The sequence below is a fragment of the Pyricularia grisea genome (genome assembly GCF_004355905.1).
Source record: "Pyricularia grisea strain NI907 chromosome Unknown Pyricularia_grisea_NI907_Scaffold_1, whole genome shotgun sequence".
NCBI classification, from domain to species: Eukaryota; Fungi; Ascomycota; class Sordariomycetes; order Magnaporthales; family Pyriculariaceae; genus Pyricularia; species Pyricularia grisea.
The window spans coordinates 3,749,364-3,770,691 of record NW_022156716.1 but is presented as its reverse complement, the minus strand read 5'-3'; the positions used below and the strand labels follow the sequence as shown (position 1 = coordinate 3,770,691).

The following is a 21,328-nucleotide window of genomic DNA, read 5'->3' as shown; positions in this document are numbered from 1 at the left end:
CGACATTCCGTGAGAACGGCATCTCCCCAGATTACGCCGACGCGATCACAATGCCGATTAGAGAAGGAGAAGCTCCCAGAGCGTCGGACCTGCTAAATATCGAATCGACCCGGCTTGTTGAATATCTCGAGAGGAACGGCTGCGCGGATGGCGGATTCGACGTTTCCAACATTATCGATCTAGAGAGCCTCTCGACAAGCCAGCGATCTCAGCTAGCGAGTAGGCTAAGGTGACGAGACAATCAAGCTTTTAATGTTTTAATTGTTCTCCACTAACAGGGCATTTATTATGTATATAGAGCGGCAGCTCTGCTGGCAGAGAAGACAGCTACGTCGGAATCCGTCAATATCAGCGCGCTTCTCAGTCGCCTGACGAGCATCGCCGTAGACCAAAACAACGACGGCGGCGACGATAATCACGGCGATAAAGATGATGACGGCCACTCTCCAGCATTTGGGACATCACGATCGCTGCCAAGCCCATCCCGGTCGTCCGAAGGCACTCCACCACCCACCACGGCAGAGGACGTGGAGTCGGCAAGCTACCACGAGCTCTTGCGAAGCGGCAGCAAGCCCATTTGTACACTCAAGACTTTCAGGCTCATCCTCAAGAACCATAATGTCGCAGCCGGCAGCGATGGGGTTCTTTCGCCGTGGCTTAGCGCAGACTGGGACCTCGAGCGCCGGGGCGAGGAGAGGTGGACCGTCTTCTCAAGGCAGCTGAGCCGTTGGTGGGACTTTTGCAAGTTTCAGTGGCACAATCGGTGCCCTGGCAGTGCCGAGGATGGGGAAGCTTTCACTGCTTTCCTCGAGGCGGAGAGGCGCATATACCAAGACATAGGTGCACACGAGATGGTCGCCGATAGCTCGTTTGAGGAGACTGTGAAGCGGCTGTGGCAACAGAAGCCGGCGTTCCAGATTCTTCCTGGGGAGAAGAAATTTGCTGCCTACAAGGGCGAGGTCGCAAGACGCCTCGCGCCCTACAACTTTCGCCAGCCCTTGCGGCTGAAAAAGGACCCACGCCAGCAGAGGCCGTGGGACACGTGGCTTGAATATCTCGTCTTCGAACAATGGTGGTCAGAGAAGTACGACTACGACATATCCGTTGAGGTCGAAGATTCCAGGTACAACAACGCCTGGAGTAAGATACTCGACCAATTGGCGAGAGGGGCGGGAAGTGCCCAAGACAAAGGAAGCCTCCAATCCGACCCATCAGAGGGGTCGCGCTTCGGGCAGCGGCGACAAAGTACCAAAGGGGTTACTACAACTGCCGCAACTGCAGCTGCAGCTGATTTTAACTCACTGGCCGCAGAGCTGCATGCAGTTCGAGCCGAGCTGGACTGGACCCGGCAAGCGCTAGGTAGTTTTATCCGAGATACCGCTGCGTATCAACGCAAGGAGAGGGCCGCTCGCCAGCAGCGGAGACGGGTGCAGTGGGTCCTCGCGGAGGCGCGGGCGTGGGACGCCGACATGTCCAAGCAGCATCAGGGGGAAGCGAAGCAGAGCGTGAAAATAGATTCGCGGAACAGCTCAGCAGGACGCGTACGGTTGAGTGGTAAGAGGAGGCGTGGCGATGAGGATGATAATGTGGACGACTATAAATCCCTGCGGCTTCGGCCGAAGAGAACGAAAGGGGAGGACAACGGCAATGGCTCAGCGGCTACGTCAAGATCTCGTCCGACAAATACTGTGCTTCCTTCATCGGTTACCCGGAGGTTGAGATCGGCTAACTCCCGGGCAAGCACTTCGGCGGCGCAGCAAAGGCTAACTCGGGAGGTAGGAAAAGATGCCGCATGCGTCATGTGACAGCCAAAAAGCCCCTGTTAGGGGCACATCTGTATTGAGTGTTGTATAGAGAAGTGAATCTATTTAGAGGGTAGAGGGCGACTTGGTGCCCTATTTTTAGTGCTCGTAGGACCCTTACGAGCATTTCGGCCGGTGGCCGGGTGGCTCACAGGGCGTCTTGTGAGCACGTGCCAGCTCCCTTTGAGCACAGGCATCGCCTCCCTGCAAGTGCCACGTGACACCCGTCGCGACACGTCAAATTAAGTCGGCAGCTAAGAGGAGCCGAATGGGATATTGAATTATTTGAAATGTGGCTAGCTATTTATATTGCATGCCCCGGCAAGCCGTAGACGCATCACTCCCATCCAATATGGTCGTCGCCCGTATAGTCTTGTTACGTTTGACACATGTATCCGGGTCTGGAGAGCAGGTAGCCAACCGTGGCGAGCTGCGCTCGCTGGGCCTCTCTCTCTTGTGCGGTAGGCGTGAATCCCCTGTCGCCAACTCAGAGTTGTTTTGATCCCCATCATATTTTTTATAGACCTCCTGACCAAGGTGCTGGAGAACAAGAGAGGAAACACCATGTGCTTCTCTAAAAGTAGAGTGCCCGGCCTCCCCGTTTGCAGTTTCCTGTAGGTCGCCCTCGAGTAGATTGCCCAGCGGGAGAATGCGAGAGCTGCCACCAGCCCGGGTGTCGGGAGTTGGGGCATCCGAGCGCAACTGGCGGTAAGAAGTTTCAGAGCTCCCACCAGACTCGGTCGGGTTGATGATTGAGTCGATCATGTCTGTGCCTCGCCAGCCCAGGTCTGCGATAAGGGAACGTCGGCGGATGGTGGATTCTTTTTCTACGTCCTCGTACACCGGCGAGGGATGGCGGCGGCCCTGAAATGCCGAGCCCGTCGTCGCTTGGGCGACCAGGCCGCTGTTCGATTCGCTGCCAATGCTCTCGGCAACATCCAGAGACGCTAGTCGTAAGTCATTGTCTTTCAGCTGCAGGGCCGCGTCGTGGCAATACGCCGCGTCCTTCCTCTCGCGCGGATCCAACACCAGCATTGTTTCAAGGATAAACGCGAGCAGGGTGTTTCCTGTCTGCGCCGATCTGGAAACGTGCCTCATCACCGCACGGCTCCAATCCACCGGGCTTGATTCGTACGCCGGTTTCTGTTTGGGAAGCTTGCATTCCTTCGACGCCACAACGACGCCGAGCGACCACAGGTCAACGGCGACGCTGTACGGGTCGCCTTGGCTGTACACTTCGGGCGCCATCCACAGCCGCGTGCCGCAGAACGTCTTAAAATCATAAGCGGCCTTGGCGAGTCCGAAGTCGGCGAATTTTACATGAATCTCGTTGGGACGGTGGTATTGTACGAGTATGTTCTGGGGTTTGATGTCGCGGTGGCTAATGGGGGGTTCGCGCGAGTGCAGATAGCGCAACGCTGAGAGCAGCTGGCATAGCACTTGGACATTCTCGAACGTCGAAAGGTCGTTGCAAGCATCGAGGGAACCGCCGGGGACGTATTCGAATTTCAGTTGAGGATGCGGAGCGTAGGTGGCGCCTCGGAAAGCGACAATATGGGGCTGATTACGCGCCAGGCTGTTAGTATCCTTCTATTACGGAGGGAAGGAGAAGGATATATGCAGTAAACGAACGTGAGAGAGGGCACCCATCATGTTGGCCTCTTTCTTCCAGTCTTTCATTATAACCTGGCCGCTTCGGATGACCTCCAACAGCGGCTCTTTCACGGCGTACTCCTCTCCCGTCGTCACGTTCCAAATGTAGCTTACGACGCCAAATACGCCATTACCGAGGAACCTTTTGTACAAGATGGTTCCTGAGGGATGCGCCGGCGTCTGGGTTCCACTCGGAAGCGTGGTTCTTGACCCGCTGTGGAGGACCAAAGAGGCGAGCATGCCTCCGGGGTCGGCCGTGCCCTGTCGAAAGGCAGTCACTCGGTCGATGTGATCCTGGGACGTGAAGTCGCGCGGGGGAACAAAAACCCGGAACTGGATATGCGGCGTCACCTCAAGAACAGGTAATTTGCCCTCATTGCGCACGGAACCAGGTGCTTGTAGCAACCAGTCGAATTTGGACCGGCTCTCGCCCTTCTCCCCGTCGTAAGTGACTTTCGTCCCCCAGAGAGAGCCCAGGTCTCGGACGATCGGCCGATTCTGGTCGTCAAAGGTGAAGGAGAGGTGGAAGCGGCTAACTCCCGGCAGTTTCGGCAGCACAAAGTCAACGTCCGGTGCACGTCCTGTTACGACACCAAGACGGCTTCGGGCGCCCTGGCTGAACCTGAGTACGATACAAGGGTCCCCATTGAAGCGTCCACGCTCTTCGGGCTCCTCGGTCGCATCCCTGTCCTGACGGCTGCGGCGAACATTGTTACTACTGCTGGCGGCCGCTGGGACGAACCTCGACTTATTCTCGGGCAGGGAAATAGCGTAAGAGGCGCCTTTGTTGCCCAAGCCATCGATAGGGTAGAGGTAGAGGATGATATCGGGGTCTGTCATTGTCCAGCGAATTTGATTAAGGTCTGTGCCAGTGTACTCGAATACAGCGATGTGCTGCCAGTTGTGGACTAAAATCCATCAGTAACCATCCCTTCACCAACGTGACCACGGCCTACGGACTGGGCCAATTCCCGCCCTTTCAATCTCAATGACTGGGATAACATGCCGTCGCGTCGCCTCCAACCGGATACACGACGAGTGAGGGGGGGGGGGGGGGGGGGGGGGGGGGGGGGGGGGGGGGGGTGTTAGGTCAGTCGGTTGAAGGGAAGGGGAGAAGGGGTGGATGGTGCCCACACAGTATGCTATTGGCAGACCTGGCCTTGGTTCTTCGTGTCAGGTAGCTGCTATTGGTCGGAATATCGAAAGTGCTGGATGCAACTTAGACCCTCCAGACAAGGTTGGATTTTTGGCGAGACAAAATTGCTCAAATCATTTAGCGTCAGTTGTGAACATAAGATTAACAACCAAGTCTAGTGGCACCTCCTGCCCGAGGTCAACCTAAGTAGTCTGGCCTCCCGCCTGTTCTCATAGAGTCAGAGGCACCAACTGCAGCCATCGTTGAGATTGCAGACGAGCCGTTAGAGGGTTGACCGGAATGGCACGGTTTCACCCATGTATTATGGAAAATTCGTTGTGTCCGTTGGACTGGAATCAAAGGCCGGCATCTGCCTCCTTTCCTCCTCTCCGTGCGCATATCATATGCATTGCGAATAAAGGCTGACGCGGGCACGCCCTTGGTTCCAGGTTGCAACGCAGAGATTGTTCGGTTAAGCCAAACTTTGGGCGGGTTCCATGTTCACGACCTCCCTCTAAGAAAGGGCTTGTGAGCGGATGCATGCCTAGAGACCTGGCGAGGGGAAGTGGTGCCATTTCGAGAGCAGTAAACCTCCCGCGTGTCATCTTGTGTGTCTGGCCGACACCGCCATTGGATTGGAGTTCTAAAACTGCCACCCTCCAAATATGCCTGACAGGGTCTCATGCCAGCACCACACTCCGCATGAATGCAACCTTCAAACAGGAACAAATGAATAATGGGGCATACATAACGGTCACCAATGGAATAGGACCGCCCTGTTGAGCAGAGGTTCGACTCCGCACTTGGGCAGGGCCCTAGTCTTTCTCTCCTTCTTTGGGCGTGAATTCAGAACCTTTTTGATGAAGGGGCCTGTTTAGACTGGCTTTTGCCCGGTAAAGAGATGCAACAACACTCTATTGTGGGTAGATTTGAAGGCGGTTAGAACTGACGCGAATCTGCAGATATGGTTTACTCACCATATCTATATCCTCATATGTCTTGCTGGTGATACTGTATGCGTTGCTAATTATTTCAACACCAAAATTCCCCTTGCCATATATCTCTTCAAGTGCGAGGACCAGGAGCTTCGGATATTCCACATGTTTTGTGGGAAGGCGTTTAGGTTGGACGACCATATTTGTGATTCTGGTAGACAATTTTTTCGGTCTTTCCGCCAACAACAGCAAATGTAACCTAGTGACAATGAGGTGTAGAGAGAACGAACTTTTGCCCAGAATAAGCAAAAAACCAGTAAGTGCAGTTGTTTTAAATAATCCTGGGGATCGTAACACCGCATGACACAGCACAGCGACCAATAACCGGGAAAGCAATGTGGCGGGAATGAGGAGTCAAACCTCATTGACGGGATACCTCGAGCAGCGGAGTAAGTAGCTTTCTTTTTGTTTTTCATTTTTTTTTTTCAATTGCCCGGGGGGAGGGGGGGTACTCCATCCATCGCGCTCGACATAACGTGAGACCCTGCGGGTCGCAGATTGGCCCTGTTTTTACTCAAGTCACAAGTTTGGCTGGAAGATGCGTAGCTTCCAATTAATACCGCAGAATGGTTAGTTGCATAGCCTGTCCCGCAAATGTAGTGTTTGCCATTCATCGCCTTATAAGAAACCTCCAAAATATTCGAGAATACATGATACTTTGTGCCCAGTTTCGTTCTGCAGGAAGACGCCTTTGTTGAAAACATACTAACTTCTATCACAGGGGTAAATCATGCCACTTTTGGTTTTAGGGAGCTTAGCTACACTTGACTTGCCGATGCCTTGAGGGAAATCCTAATTTTTGAATTTGCGCTACCCGCTAACAAAAAAGTTACGTAAATACTGAGCTGTTTAATTTGAGAGAGAAGGTGACGAAAGCTGGGTGTCTCCATTACTCGACTACAATCGGGTGATCTCGTGTGCTTCCAGTGTCCTCCACACAAGTCTTCGCCGGCTTGCAAATGTCTTCCTTTTTGACCCGAGTCTCTTTTCGAGTTTTCGCAGCGTGAAATTCATCAGGTGGTGTGCAAATATCCGACAAGCTTAGCATCTTACTGCGCCGCCCCTCAATACAGCTTCTAGACTGGTGTTTGTTCGGAGCTTTCCTCATGGGCAGATCGGCTCTGTTTGGCGCGGCTTCACGAATGGCCGGAAGCCGGATAGATTGGCTCTCATTCTCATATGGAGACAGAGAGAATGCTGGGCCATGGGTCTGTCTCCTGATATGCGATTGGTACGATATTCCCAGCTTTAGCTCTAGTAAAGCTATACGCTTCTCCAATTTTTGGATTCTTTTGGTCTTATCGTCAGCTCGACGCTGGATAGTTTTGAGCCGGTTATAAGCTAGTAGCGTGTCAGTTGCTCTGTAGCCAAAGACATTTTTACTTTTTTACAAGTACTTACATTTGGGAATATTTCTGGTCAAATCATTGGGTGGAAACCGCGCTGTTCCACGTTCGCTGCCGGCGATTAAGGAGTGGAAACCCTGTTGCTGGCCTTGCAGCAACCGTCCATTTATAAACTCCGCCTTCCCGGCGTCAGTTAGGGATCGAAACTCGTCTGTGTAGGTTGAGGAGGTCATTAGTGGCATTGGGAGCCGATGACGACCTGTGTCAGGTACGATCGACAGCGGGTTGAAATAAGACTTCATGGAGGGCATGACTTGAGCAAAAACTAGGGCCAAGGCGGAGGACCGGCAGGTGATATATTATATCAAAGGCTTGGTCACCTTCAGCACAGCAATATATGGTCGAATGCAAAGGATACTTGGGATGCGCAGTTAAAGAAGTGTCGATCGGGCTAGTCCAATGCTCATTTTCCGGTAAATAAAAAACAAAGCACCCACAACACAGACTCACTGTCAAACACAGACGATTCAATAACCTTTTGTAACAAACCACCGCTAAGTGATAGAATACGATTACGATAAGAAATACATAGCGCGCCCGTGACGACGCGTCTCCCGCCTACCAAGCCACTTAGCCCACGCCCATGAAACCTGCGTCATGTACCATTTTCACCCTATACATTACTTCAGTACCATTATCCTATTATGCGAACTCGCAAGCCGTGAAAAGGGATATCATGATCAGCAGCTGCACGCCCATCCAGGAACACAACAACGCGCCAGACCCTCAGGTGAACGAAAACATGCGCCCAATCACTGTGGAAAGTAAGGGGTGAACAAGGCGGTCTCCATCATAAGTGAAACTGTAACTCAGAAATTACAGTTAATAACCATCGGCCGGTTGGCTGCATGCCGCCTCTGACGAGGGGCATTAGCACCCCAGTGGCGCGAGAATGAACGTTTTGCTTGCGGGTATTGTGGAACTCGTGCCTACCTTGTAAGGGTAACGGCCGGATGCGAGCCAAAGCCATGATCCGAGAGATGATCACAGCCTAACACATCACGGAGATGTGAATCCGCAGTCAGTTTCCACGGCACCCTCTCGCACACTTCCCGCTTACTGCATCACCAACCAGCCACCTTTCGAAGCAACTTTCAAGAACCCGCCACCTCTCCAGCTGCCTTTATGCACCGCCCAGCTTTTTTACACTTATACCCGTTTGTAATTGGATTGTTCCCACGATCTGCTGACCCTCAAAGGCCTATGAACGCCAATGAATTCCCGGCTTGCCTTACAGATCGGGGACGGTCAATCAACGAGCACAAAGGGTGGCTTCGCAAACCCAATGATACCACCCCACCTTCCCCCTTTCGCTCACCAACTGACCCCTGGATAAGCAAGCAGCCATCCACGAACAGATGGCCAGAGCATATTTATCGCATGCAGCCAAGACAGAAATAATTATCGAGTGGTCAGGCTATGGGCAGTCTGTTCCGCGACAGACGCAGTCCAGCCCCGCTGCTCAAGTACTTTAGAGCTCGTTTTTTTCCGGATGATCCACTTGAAGATCGCTTCCTCTACAGCGCGTGCTAAACTGCTGCTCTGTGTATCTCAAAGCATAAAAGCAAACAAACCTGCCGATCAGTCGCGTCTTATGGTTTGTCTTATCTTTGTGTTGAAATACAAGGGTGGTATACACGCCGGTTTTTACCTAATTTTTATTGGACACCCTGTAAGTCGTCACAACTACCAAACTCCACTAGCAGGGGAGCTTTTCCGATAATTGAAGCAAGCTTGTTGGGCTTGGATGGGAAAGCGGAGTTGAGGCACGCAAAAATAGCGTGTTGTTAAGTTTTGCAGAGCATCTATGTTTCACAAAAGCTTGTTTGGCTGACCTAGGGGTTGAACTTACAGCCGCTGCTGTAGCTCCATTCTGAAAATATGGGGAGTGTTGGTTTATCGTGCTTCTGTCCTAGTATGCATTGATAAGAATACAGCCACAAGTCATGTGATGAAGAACGTGACCTAATTACCGAGCTGAACGCATGTTGTAATCCCAGCTGTCATGAGCAGTCCACGGCCAGAGCCGTCGCTCAGTCTGACCCAGACCCGTCGACAGAAACATCGATTATTTTCTAGTACTTTTAGTCCTGGATGACGACCTATTATGCAAAGTATGGTTCCTTGGCGGCCTCGCAATCCGGGCACTTCTCCTCACACTTTCGTCATAGAAACTGCCCATTACTGAAGCGGCGATTGTGGTTGTTCTTCTCTCGCGTAGTTTTGAGGCCCTTGCTGTTGGTCGTGTTAAAGCTGGAGTGATGGTCGAGTTTGGCTGTTGTAATTTGCGACGCGTAGCAGCACGCGAATTTACTTGATCTGCGTCACCATCTGGGTGACGGCGTTTCCTATTTGAAACTCTTGACGGCGTAGCGTCTGGCAGTTCATCGTCTCCGGGTTTTCCTAGCGTGATCTTAGCTAAGTTTTTCCATTCATTTTGGTGACAAAAGCAGGTAAATATACTTACGCTCCGCACCAATCAAGCTTGCGTATTTTTCAGCGAGATAGGCTTCCTTCTCCTCCCAATACGTAAAATCATCAATAATCATCGTTTGCTCCTTCTCTCTCCTTTTTTGATCCTCTTTGTACATTTCGATCTCCTTCTCTCTTGCCTCCTTCCTGGCTAAAAGCCATTGATCTTTGGGCATTTTTGCCTTCTTCCTGTAAATTTCCTGCCGCTGTTCAGGGGTCATTGCGTCATATTGGACACGCGAAAATCCCATCTCGTCAGGAGGATGGATAGTTTCCATAATGTCGTCCGTAGGAACTGGTGTTACTCTATTGCCACGTCTGTGGGCACCTCGTTCGTCGATGTAGATGTTATTTACCTCCTTAACGACGTTGCAACCTGGTTCGCCACAATGGTTTTGCAGGCCTGATAGCAGATGGTATACAGACCATTTAGCCCGGTTGCGCTTTTCAGCGTCCACCAACTTCTGCAAATCTGGATTTTGCCAGATCATGATCATGCTACCCAGGGGGAAATCTTCTCCATAGAACAATAGATGGTTCGACGGCGGCGGTGACGGCGACGGCGACGGCATACCACTTTCTGATTTCATATTGTTAGCTTTTTCGTCAAGTGGAAATGTTGCATAAAGCCGTAACAATACCTGGGGATGTCTCGATCCACGCCTGGAAAGCGTCTGTCCTGCTTTTCCAGACAAATTTGTGATACGGGGCACGGTGGGGCGGAGGTGTCTCGCTGGAGAAGTTGGAGCTGGTTTCACGCCGACTAATCAGTGGGCTTGTTGGTATGTTCTAGGATGTAAAAGCCATCGGCATTCCTTATGTACGGAAATGTGCTGCTGCTGCTGCTGTAAGCCCGAGTTTGCGGTCAGGCTGTTTCACAGGAGATCAGAGTCTTTTAGGTGCTATCACTGTCTCATGAAATCGCGCGTAATACCATACGGATTTCTTCCGGCCCTGCCATTTACCTGTGAGATCTATTCGTCACGCCTGATAGCAGATGGTGGCCTGACTCGAACTGACAGGAGAGTTTAAAGAAGACGACTTGTGATTTGAACGGCAGCTACACCTACGTCGGTCAGTCGGAGACGTTGGAAGATGCGTCGGCGAATAAAGATTTTCAGCTAGTATTGGAACGTTGCCTTATTTTGAGCCAATTAGAACTCCTTGGGGGACGACAGTTGGTAGGCCAAACTCAAATCAACAAGGTCAAAACGACGTAACATTTACACTCTTCTATCCCCGAAAACTTAGATGCATGACCCGGATATTTTTTAGCCTTCCAACTCACGACTGACCCACGTGGGTGAGTTGCCGATCTAATCACGATAAGTCATCACTTTAACGTCTCCATAGGTTCGCCGTTCTTGATGGACTTTAAGTAATTTTCTGCCTTTGGGTGATATTTGATCCTTGCATAACCGCCATTATTTTTGGTGTGTTTGTAGACGTGGCTGGCAAAATTGTCCTTGCGGGTTTCTTGTTTTTGACATATTAAACAGGTGAAATCAAAGGTTTTACTATGTTTCCTGTTGCAAGCTTGTTTAGCTTTTGGCTTTTTGTGATTTTTATCTTTTAAGTGCGATCATCCCGAGATAGAGATACTCACTTCTGATGGCGCTTCAGATGTGACAGGGTGCAATAGCTTGCCACACAGTCTTTACAACAATATTTCTTAACCCCATTGGCCTTGCTGCGCTTTGGTTTCCGGCCCCTCGATTTTCTCCTGTTGCTTTAAAACTTTTAGACAAGGTCCCTTTCATGGCAACCTGAGTCGGGCCAGTTTCCGCATCCCTCTCTTCGATTTGCAAAACGCACCTTTGGCTGCCGGTAGCGGTAGCAGCATTGACTGGGGTACAACCACCAGCATTACAATTTGCTTTCAGGTGGGTTTTGTCGGTGGCCTCGCAATTGTATGGCGGCTCATCGCCCAACGTATATCCATAACTGGATATCCGACTTTCTCTTTTTCCAGGGAGATGGTGGTTTGCGCAAGATCCGTATTAGCTGTCTGCTGGAGCCCATAAAGTTGACTTTGGCCGGTTGAGCTCAGGGAGTGTTGACCCCATGGTAAAGGAAGATCTTCGTCTTCATCCATTTGCGCAGTCGGTTTTTCGGGCCCACCCCAGGCAGCAACAAAAGATCCCACCAATAAAGGATGAAGTGGATCATGAAGGTTGATACCTCCACTAGACTGAGAACTGGTTTGGCTTGCCTGCTCGGCAAGGTTACCAGCATCGAAATGGTCGACGTCGTGGTATACGGCAAATGTTGCACAATCCATGGTTCGAGACGTAGCTGTGTGTTTGACGGGTCGATACTTTTGTTGGGAATGACAAAACGGACAGAATTGTTTCTAAAACAGCGTTAGAGATTAAAGAAATCGATCTCAATACATTACGGCAGAATCATGGGAACAGGTTTCCACAGGCAAGCACATCCTCCCTTTTCAAGCGTCTATAGCCAAGATTCCCACGAAAATGGCCGTGAGCTCGCACGGGCGACTTGCTAGGTGCCCCCTGACGCCAGATGGACACGCTTCAGCGAGGACTTTGGCGCGTAATGATATACCAAGTTCACGTTCGCGTCCAAATGGAGCCGATTGCCACTGGTGCCGGCCTTGCATCATATCCCTGAGTTGGAACCTAACAACCGTGAAAACTTTGGAATCTCCAATCAGAGCCTAAACAGCACTGGCGCTCGCGACGACGCTCCCACTACCCTTACTTCTCAACCAAGGAGAACAACCAACCATAAGACGCGACTGATCGGCGGGTTTGTTTGGATAAATAACAGCACTCAACACGCGTAGAGGAGGAGGCGATTATTTAGAGTGGATCATCTTAGGAGAGAGAGGGGGACTGGACTGCGTCTATTACGGAACAGACTGCCCATATCCTGGCAATCCTTCGCTTATTGCCACGTTGGCTGCATACGTATGCTTTGGCCGCATCCTTCTTTTGTGGGCGTTCTTTGTGGATCCAGTATGCATTGTTTGCTCGTCCCACCTTAGTCGGCGAGCAATAAGAGCAGGTGTGGTGGGATATGGGCTTGTGAGTTACACAGTTTCTCCTTTGTGGAGGCCTCCTTGTTCACCGTTTATCTTTCAGGTTGATTGGGCATGATTTGTGTTGCTTGCGGGTGGCGCGTTGTTTTGGTTGTCTATCCACTGAGTGAACAGGGAGCATGTACCCGGTCATCAGATGTTCTTTTTCACGGCTGCTTTGGAGCTGGGGTGTGGACGCAGTCACTTTTTATAGTAGCAGTACTAATCGTTCCGGATGCCAGCTTCTTCACATCGGCTACACCCATGCTCGCGCAGGGGGTAATCACACATACGAGTTAACCGGGGTTGCCCATACCCTCGAAAGTCTGCTTTGGGCGACCTTGATCGTTTCCGGCCGCCAGTTGTCCCCGGGGCTTTGAATCACCCAGCCTGGGGCTCCTTGCTTGACGATAAGCTCCGAGAAACTAAGAGGCAGAGGGGCTATCGTGATTCGCTGCGTCTCCCGTACCTTTGTATGGTCACATAAGGCGATTTATTTTGAGCCAGACTACCTGCTGAGTTGTGATAGGGAAACCCAGGACGTACGGATGTTGTTTTTGTATTTATCAATATATCTTATTCTCTTTTCAACCGGCAATCACATTCCCGGCTGCTGGTATTAGATTGGTACCGAAAACTGATGCAGGCATCCGGCTCTATCATCACGTATTTGTCGTCAGCCTAGTTGCAGAATGACTGGCACCCCAACCTCCTGTCCTTGATACAACCTTCGAAAGAACCTTCGAGGACCCACCTTAGCGGGACAGTACACCCATTAAGCCGTCACGGTAATAAGATGATTTCTCGCGAGAGAGGTGTCATAGGGTGGGTCTTGGAAGGTTACACAAAGGATTCCCTCGCCTCTTTGTCTTGATATTCCTTGCTCGGGTGGGTTTAAAATGGTCATGGATGGGGTGTATGCGTTATATTCTCGATCATGAGACCACCCCGGGAGCAGTAAATGAAACTCGGCAGTGAAACCTGCATCATGTACCATTCTCACTGTATGCATTTTCAAGTACCAATATTCTGTTGGGCGACTCGCAAGCCGTGAAAAGTGATATTAATATTAGCGGTGAGGGGCATCAACAGCCTAGTGGCGCAAGAACGAACGTTTCGCGTGGGGGCATTGTGACGAGGATCCGGCCGAGAGGGTGTGTCCTTTCTCCTCGAAGGTGTGAACGCATGCAGAGCAAAGGAACGATAGAAAATCATGTTCTTATTAAAATAACAGGGGTACGCAAAGGAATGTGGTGCACCCTTATTCATCCTGGCTGCAGTCTGGTAGTCGTATGCGGAACATCAGTAATGGAGGAGAGGTGCATATCGGGAACCTGTGAGGCTGCTATTAGTAGGATCCATTTCCCCCTCGAACTCTTGGGATTGGCGCTGCCCAAGTATGTAATGCTGCCGAACAAAAGCGATGGCTACACCGGGTTTGATAAATTGAGCTGCAGCGTCCGAGCTACTCGGATGTGATACGCCTGGCAAGTTTCCAAAAAGCTGTGCTGCTGAATATCCCTGGCCGTATTTCACAACCCGAAATGACAAGAAAGATCAGACCTTGGCTGCCGCCCTGGACTGAATCCAGATGTTGTTGTCAGCAGCGGCAGATTTCGGCAATCACCGCCCTAAGAATGCTCGGTGGAATTATCGGTGGATTCCGTATGCACTTCTATTGTTCATGTGCCTCGGGTGTAATCCCATCCTGTTTCTCCTGCACGTGGGGAACAATCTACTCGCCGCCATTTTCTTCCCTCTCGGACTCCTTCAAGAACGTTTATGGGGCTCCATGAAGCGCATTCTGAATGCCGTTACAGACGAAGCGCTGAGAAGAACAACCGACCGTTCAGTCAGACGACTGATCCGCAAATTCACCCTCGGCACTGTTTTGGATTTTGTCACCGCATTCATTTTGATGGAGCGCAGCGAAGGAGGGCACATTGTAGAAAATGTCCGACTTTTTGCCCATTGTTGCGTCGCCATTTTTGAAATCGACTGTCCTTTAGTCTTTTATAATATTCGCAGCGGTCAAGCTCACATTCAGAACTGCTTGTAAATACCTTGCTTAGACTTAGTCAGCTTTGCTGCGAACGCAGCAAAGCTGACTAAGTCTAATCACACGAACCGCAAGATAAATATTAAATCAAAAAATAAATAATAAAAGCTAATTTTTAGGCCATAGTGGCAGCGGTAAAACGTTTCTGCTCAAAGCCATGGCAAAATTTTGCAACGCAAACGGGGGTGTTGCCTTGTGTGTCGCCTCCTCTGGGGTTGCAGTGTTACAATTTCCCGGCGGACGTGGTGCGCATTCCGTTTTCCGCATCCGTTTATCATTTAGCAAAACATCCTTTTGCTCTTTGAAATGAGATTATAAAGTGGTTTGACTGCTTAAAAAAGCTGATTATCTGGAATGAAGTACAAATGCAAAATAAATTCTGCGCAGAGGCTGTCGACCCTGCCATGCGGCGGATCCGTAAAAACAATAAGCCAAAGAGCCTAGAGAAGGATTGGATAAGATACAAGTTTGCAACAAGGGTTGAATATGTATTCCAAAGGCGGACAGAGGCGATGAAAGCTTTCGTGTTCCTCAGCTCCTAGTCAAGACCTTGTACCAGCACTCAGACGCATCGCATCCCTGGCGCACAGCACAGCCGGGGACTGCGGGAGACCGGTACAGGGCTCACGCATGAGCTTGGACTTCACCATCGCCTTTGCCTTTTGCAACTCCGACTTCAGTGCATCGGGGTCCTCAGCCAGACGCCGGTGCGCCTCCTCCTGCTCCAGATTGCGCTTTACTGGTGAGGGCTCACCAAGGGGATTTTCACGTTTGGATTTTCTTTGGTTTCGTTTCTCGGCGTGCGGTGCAGAACTAGTACGGCAATGGCTGAGATCAGTTGCCTTGTAATGGTCTCTCTCGTGTTTCTCAAAGTTAAAATCGCGGACGGAGCTCTGGTGAGTTCGAACCAGGGTCGAGGTCTGGGTCGCACTCATGGTTGCGTTGCGAATCGTCAGCTGTCTAAGCCTAGGAAAGGCAATTGGCTTTCGTCCATGGCACGGAAGTAGCGGACTCATGAGAAATGTGGACTCATCGGAAAGCTTCTGGGAGCTGCGCGGGGGAGAAACCATGGGGTCGTCTGATACTGCAATTGGGCATGGTCCTCCGCTGCCGAGCCATGTAAAGGAGAACTTTGAAAGGTTCGGGGCGAAAAGGCGGATGTAGTCCTCGATGATCTTTAGGTGGTCGAGGCCGGGTGATGGACCGCAAAAGTCCCATGAGTCCACCTGCACGTAAAGCTTCTGAATTTGGCGCCATCTGCGGCTGGCCGAAGGGAGACATCCAAAACCAGGTGCGTGTCTGAGGTATAAAAAAGCTGAAGGGTGGACCGATGAGAGCGTGAGCTTGTTCAATTTATCCAGAGGTGCACGCTCCATACAAATACGAAGACTGATAAGTGCATAGTCCACAATACTCCGCCTATAACGCTCTCTGGCGTCCTGACCAGGGCAGCGAATGGTTAGATGGCGCACGTTAGGCAGGTTCAGAAAGGTGTTGATAAAGGACGGCACGTTGGTCGCAGAGTGGAACAGTGGAGGGTACTGTTGAGTAAGCACATCAGCGAGGCCTGAGTTGCCATACTTTACCCTGCTGATGGGAGAGGCCATATGGGTGTAGGGCGTGTAGAGAAAGCTCATTTCATGGCCCGTAACTGGGTGTACCAGAGGGGGCAGGAAGGTACTTTCAGAGTGTGCAAAAGTAAAAGTCAGGTGCTGGATGTGGTGTCCGATCATCGACAAGGCCTTAATTCTCGAGGCCTTGGTAAAAGAGGTGGCCGTAAACGTCAGATGGGTTTGAAGGAAGATGCGCTTGGTAACAAGATTGCAGCAGGCCGAGTTCGCAAGCCTGAGAGAGCATACGTCTTGTTTGGGCAAAACTACATATATGCCTTCAAGGACGCGCTCTTCCTGCCAGAGACGGTAGAATGCTCGTGGTTCTGGTACCATGTTGTAATGTTTGGCTTCTGGGGGTCTAGTTGGTTGCCTTGCTGGTGTCGCTGTTTACAAAGCCTGTGTATATTCTATGGTGAGAATGATATACGCATGGGAGACATCGGTGGTCGATGAATGAAATACACACCAAAGGCCATTACGACCAGGCTATGACCGTTCAATCTGGATACAAATGCGGGTGTACGAATTCTATTATTAAAGAGGGAGAAAGCCATTGCGTTCCTTCGACTTATCCACCTGGGTCTACAGGACTGCAAATTCCAGGATTGGATGGTAAGCTAATAACTCGCAAACCTCCCTGCAACGACTGCCTATGGAAAGCCAATCAACCAAGCATATACCTCCGGCCTCCACCGCTCGTCTCTCGATGCAACCTCCACGGACCCACCACCCCCAATCTTCACGCTGCGCCTCTCGGAGGATAGGAAAACTAAATCATATCAGCTTTCACTTACTGAATCGAATTGGGTTGGCATTTTGCAGGATTTCACGACGTGCCACTGCTTGTACTCTGGGCTTTGTCTTTGTCAAAAACAAAACTTGTTATTTTATACCGCGGTTAAATAGCCCATACATACATCATTGGAGCTTTTCCAATGATTTGATCCCATAATCTGTGCATCTGTCCTTAGTCCCCCTCCCAGGACACTTTTGGCAAGGGATCGTCGTCATGTCGGTAAGAAGTAACAAATCCGAGGGCGAAGATTGTAACCCGGACATCACGATTTATTAAGCCTGCTCGTTGGTATTCCAGCGATCAGAACCCCCTGTACCGGTAGTCCTTGTTTCCTTCAATGCGTAACAACGGGCTGTTCCTTGCTGCTAGGGGTGGGTTTGATAAGCATGATATCTTCACTCGCCATAGGGGGAATCATAAACAAGGAACCCTGCCCTTAGATATTCTTTTTCATGGCTGCTTTTGAGTTGCACTGTGGGCTTATGGATGTTGTAACAATGCATAGCGTCAATATGGTACGCGGTGTTTACCCTTTGCGGCGTGGATGCAGCATAGCAGGAACACTCATTGCTCCAGGGGAGAGTTTTCATACGGTACATTTCATCAGCCGATCCACCTCTAAACTACGCGGCAGCTGGTCAGGGATTGCCAAACAAGAGAAGGGAGACGCGTCGCCACAGGACGCGTTATGGAAGTTACCACACTGTCAGTGTCTAGGAGCAATCTATCTACGTGTACTTTATCATTTCATTTACAAAAGAGGAAGGCAACACAAAGGCAACTCCCGCTGGCCTTAAAGTTGGTTTGGGATTTGTGGCTTCAGCCTGCCAACTTCTTTGCTGTACCCAGTTTAACTGAAGTTACTTTATATGATTTTCCCCAGCACTTCCGCCGAAAATAACTAAATGCTTCCATCTCCACGATGTAACAGCTCTGGCCACTACGGCACTGCATTTTACCCTGCTTCGTGGCTTTCTCAAACCTATCATCCTCCGCAGACGTCATGGGATGATGACACGTCGATCGAGAACAGAGGAGCCTACTACGGTTCCTACTACGGTTCCTACTGCGGTTCCTACTACGGTTCCTACTACGGTTCCTACTACGGTTCCTACTACGAGTCTACCAGGCATGAGAAGGCGTCGCCATTAAGCCAGGAGCCTCGCCGATCAGCCCGTAGTCGTCGGCCCTCTTTGCCAACCCGCAAAAACGCTGCCCCTGGCGGCTCCGACAAACACAAAAGGTCTTCGTCGAGACAACACGAATCGTACTCTCGACCGCAAGCCCCTCCCCCAGAACACAAGCATCGTCCGGCTACTCAAGAGGACGCCAAGAAGCACCAAATCCCAGAGGGCTACTCACTATCTCACTGGGATCCCCTCGAAATTCCCATCATCTTGGCCGGTAGCGTTTTCGACGCCAACTCCCTGGGCAAGTGGATTTACGATTGGGTCGCCCACGTCCACTCTGGACCTGAGGGTCGTGAAATGATTGGCATTGCTGGCGAGCTATGGCTGCTTCTTATCCAGATCTCGGGCAAGATTAAACGTGCCAGCGAAGTCATGCCGGATATCCGAACTCTGGAGAACAGGGAGATGGTTGATGATTTTATCGAATCGGGTGAGCGCCTTAACGACAAGCTGCGCCGCCTCCTCAAGCGTTGTGAGGACCGCATGTTAAACTCTAAAAACACCAAGGGCAAGCTCTGCACTAATGCTGGTGTCAGGTTTATCGACACATTGCTGGGGCGCGACTACGAGCTGGGCAATACGGAAAATTTCATGTCCTCTGTCCGCCTTTGGAACCTTAGGTTCGATGCCAACTGCAAATATATCCTGGATCGCCCAGAAATGGGACATGGGCCGGGCAAACGGCCAACCGGAGGTCTTTTTTATCGAAGTAATCGAGCTAGCCATGGTGGCAAGCAACACTGATGAGCTCTACGAAACTCTATAAGAGGAGCAGAAACAAGTTAGAAGAGCCCAATCCTGCCGCACCTTTGCAACCTACGTGTTCCAGTACGAATCGCAAGGGGAAAGAGTATGGCTATAGTTCGCATGTATGCCAAAGCAAGCTTCCCCTATATGAATCACGCAGAGACCTATATTTCCCTTCAGGGCTTGTCGCCCAGTGATTGGGCGCATTTTTTTCGTTCGCCTGTAATGTCTGGCGCGTCGTTATGTTTCTGGATAGGAATGCAGCTGCTGATAATGATATCCCTTTTCACGGCTTGCGAGTCGCCCAACAGAATATTGGTACTTGAAAATGCATACAGTGAGAATGGTACATGATGCAGGTTTCATGGACATGGGCCGATCGGTGTATCAGATAAAATTGACAACTGTCATCGAGGCTGTGAAGGACTTGTTCGAAGCCTATGATCCAATCATTTATCTTTCGCTCGTGCCGTTTTCTGGTCTACTGATCAACAATACAAACAATGTTTTGCCTTTGGTTGTTTTTATCGTTGTATTGGACCGGTGATGATGATGGGTAGAAGACGTGTCGTTATATGCGCGTACTACGGTAGTCAGGACCAAAACCCGCCACTGAGTACGGATAAGTGGGCGACGCGGTTGGGGTCGTACTTTTTTGAGCGGGCCCTCACGGAAGGCAAGGACTTGCGCTTTGACAAGATCACTCTCTGGACTGGTATCGAGCGCGCTGGCGGCCCAGGGGCGACATGTGGTAGCGCGATTATTGGGATAACGCGTGGGGGCGTGTTGTCAAAATCAGTCTATAAATTTACGACTCCAGCCTGCCGAGTTTCATTTACTGCTCCCGGGGTGGTCTCATGATCGAGAATATAACGCATACACCCCATCCATGACCATTTTAAACCCACCCGAGCAAGGAATATCAAGACAAAGAGGCGAGGGAATCCTTTGTGTAACCTTCCAAGACCCACCCTATGACACCTCTCTCGCGAGAAATCATCTTATTACCGTGACGGCTTAATGGGTGTACTGTCCCGCTAAGGTGGGTCCTCGAAGGTTCTTTCGAAGGTTGTATCAAGGACAGGAGGTTGGGGTGCCAGTCATTCTGCAACTAGGCTGACGACAAATACGTGATGATAGAGCCGGATGCCTGCATCAGTTTTCGGTACCAATCTAATACCAGCAGCCGGGAATGTGATTGCCGGTTGAAAAGAGAATAAGATATATTGATAAATACAAAAACAACATCCGTACGTCCTGGGTTTCCCTATCACAACTCAGCAGGTAGTCTGGCTCAAAATAAATCGCCTTATGTGACCATACAAAGGTACGGGAGAAGCAGCGAATCACGACAGTCCCTTATGGTGTGTTGGTATGCGTTACAAGATATGTTTGCTAGTGATAAGACAGGCTTGTCGGCAGTCGTGACTACAGACGAGAAACGCGCACATCCTGGTGGGTACCTGGAACCTGGGTGAGGCCATGCTGGCGGCTGCAACCTCTCGGCCGTACCCTCGCAAGTCTGCTTAGAGAGACCTCTAGCGCTGGCATGTCTGTTAGCCTGTATGCTGTCTCCGCCGCAACCCAAAAAGATTCAATCTTCTCCGGCAGCTAGGTATCCCCGGAACCCTGCTCACACCAAACATGTAAACGTTCTTTTTCGTTCACATAGTATTGCTCTATTCACTCCCGGCACATGTCATACCTCCACAATACCGCTGGCTCTTTTAAGTTTTGAGTTAGAGACAGAGGTAAGGGTACACCTGTTACAGCCAGCGTTTAGATTTTATGGCCCAAAAGCGGGAAGCAGAATTCGGGCTACCTTTGGTTCCCATCACTTCCGTTTATCCATGTTTGCAATTAGCTGTAGCAGTGTTAGCAAGCCCGCCGATATGGCAGCAAAAGTTGATACATACAGCACAGACTCTCTTCATCCATTTGATAACATATATCGGGCTTGCATCGCATGCTTGATTGCAAAGAATTTTGATACTTTTCGCACCATTCCGATACAACGATTATGGAGTGGCCACAAGTAAAGGTCTTCTGTTTATGCTTAAGTTGTTAGTTGATTCAGGCTTTTTCACAGAAAAAGTAAGGGAAACATACCCGTATATGCTTACACATGACGATGCTTTTCTGAGGACTGGGATAGCGGCTCCAGGTACAGAAATATTGGTTTTAAGGCACACGAATGCTGGTTATATATTTACCAACAGTTTGGCTAGTTGTGGTGTCTACGTTCTATTCTTCATTTCTTGGGGGAAACAACATATAACGTATCTCTCGACCGCACCTCTTGATATTGGTTGCGTTGTTGAAAGGCAATTCGAAATACCCATCGGAACTAGGTCGAGGGTATCCTTTACATTGCACGTTTCCCTTACCAAATTGGGATCTACAGGGGAGGATTTTGA

General features: G+C 50.4%; 8 protein-coding genes across 8 annotated transcripts; 2 read left to right on the top strand and 6 right to left on the bottom strand.

The window, feature by feature from the left end:
• Nucleotides 1–50: 50 nt before the first annotated feature.
• Nucleotides 51–1,805, top strand: PgNI_01135 (uncharacterized protein; the record flags this gene model as incomplete). The annotated part of the gene is made up of 2 exons (XM_031121210.1): nucleotides 51–229; nucleotides 299–1,805. 2 exons carry the CDS (start codon nucleotides 51–53, stop codon nucleotides 1,803–1,805), a joined length of 1,686 nt encoding a protein of 561 aa, XP_030986971.1.
• Nucleotides 1,806–2,102: 297 nt separating this feature from the next.
• On the bottom strand, nucleotides 2,103–4,295 carry PgNI_01134 (uncharacterized protein; the record flags this gene model as incomplete). The annotated part of the gene is made up of 2 exons (XM_031121209.1): nucleotides 2,103–3,362; nucleotides 3,435–4,295. The coding sequence occupies 2 exons, from the start codon at nucleotides 4,293–4,295 to the stop codon at nucleotides 2,103–2,105; spliced, it is 2,121 nt and encodes a 706-aa protein (XP_030986970.1).
• A 1,930-nt stretch (nucleotides 4,296–6,225) lies between these two features.
• PgNI_01133 (uncharacterized protein) lies at nucleotides 6,226–7,465 on the bottom strand. Its single transcript, XM_031121208.1, has 2 exons — nucleotides 6,987–7,465; nucleotides 6,226–6,926 (listed from the first exon to the last, which is right to left on the bottom strand). Exons 1-2 carry the CDS (start codon nucleotides 7,240–7,242, stop codon nucleotides 6,475–6,477), a joined length of 708 nt encoding a protein of 235 aa, XP_030986977.1. The 5' UTR covers nucleotides 7,243–7,465; the 3' UTR covers nucleotides 6,226–6,474.
• Nucleotides 7,466–9,059: 1,594 nt separating this feature from the next.
• PgNI_01132 (uncharacterized protein) lies at nucleotides 9,060–10,053 on the bottom strand (the record flags this gene model as incomplete). Its single annotated transcript, XM_031121207.1, has 2 exons — nucleotides 9,060–9,394; nucleotides 9,459–10,053. The coding sequence occupies 2 exons, from the start codon at nucleotides 10,051–10,053 to the stop codon at nucleotides 9,060–9,062; spliced, it is 930 nt and encodes a 309-aa protein (XP_030986976.1).
• Nucleotides 10,054–10,563: 510 nt separating this feature from the next.
• PgNI_01131 (uncharacterized protein) lies at nucleotides 10,564–12,646 on the bottom strand. The gene is made up of 3 exons (XM_031121206.1): nucleotides 11,279–12,646; nucleotides 11,070–11,118; nucleotides 10,564–10,989 (listed from the first exon to the last, which is right to left on the bottom strand). The coding sequence occupies exons 1-3, from the start codon at nucleotides 11,328–11,330 to the stop codon at nucleotides 10,797–10,799; spliced, it is 294 nt and encodes a 97-aa protein (XP_030986975.1). The 5' UTR covers nucleotides 11,331–12,646; the 3' UTR covers nucleotides 10,564–10,796.
• Nucleotides 12,647–15,107: 2,461 nt separating this feature from the next.
• Nucleotides 15,108–16,703, bottom strand: PgNI_01130 (uncharacterized protein; the record flags this gene model as incomplete). The annotated part of the gene is made up of 2 exons (XM_031121205.1): nucleotides 16,645–16,703; nucleotides 15,108–16,561 (listed from the first exon to the last, which is right to left on the bottom strand). The coding sequence occupies exons 1-2, from the start codon at nucleotides 16,652–16,654 to the stop codon at nucleotides 15,108–15,110; spliced, it is 1,464 nt and encodes a 487-aa protein (XP_030986974.1). The 5' UTR covers nucleotides 16,655–16,703.
• A 1,176-nt stretch (nucleotides 16,704–17,879) lies between these two features.
• PgNI_01129 (uncharacterized protein) lies at nucleotides 17,880–18,908 on the top strand (the record flags this gene model as incomplete). The annotated part of the gene is made up of 1 exon (XM_031121204.1): nucleotides 17,880–18,908. The coding sequence occupies one exon, from the start codon at nucleotides 17,880–17,882 to the stop codon at nucleotides 18,906–18,908; it is 1,029 nt and encodes a 342-aa protein (XP_030988353.1).
• A 1,597-nt stretch (nucleotides 18,909–20,505) lies between these two features.
• PgNI_01128 (uncharacterized protein) lies at nucleotides 20,506–21,038 on the bottom strand (the record flags this gene model as incomplete). The annotated part of the gene is made up of 3 exons (XM_031121203.1): nucleotides 20,506–20,540; nucleotides 20,828–20,957; nucleotides 21,021–21,038. The coding sequence occupies 3 exons, from the start codon at nucleotides 21,036–21,038 to the stop codon at nucleotides 20,506–20,508; spliced, it is 183 nt and encodes a 60-aa protein (XP_030988354.1).
• Between the last annotated feature and the right edge of the window lie 290 nt (nucleotides 21,039–21,328).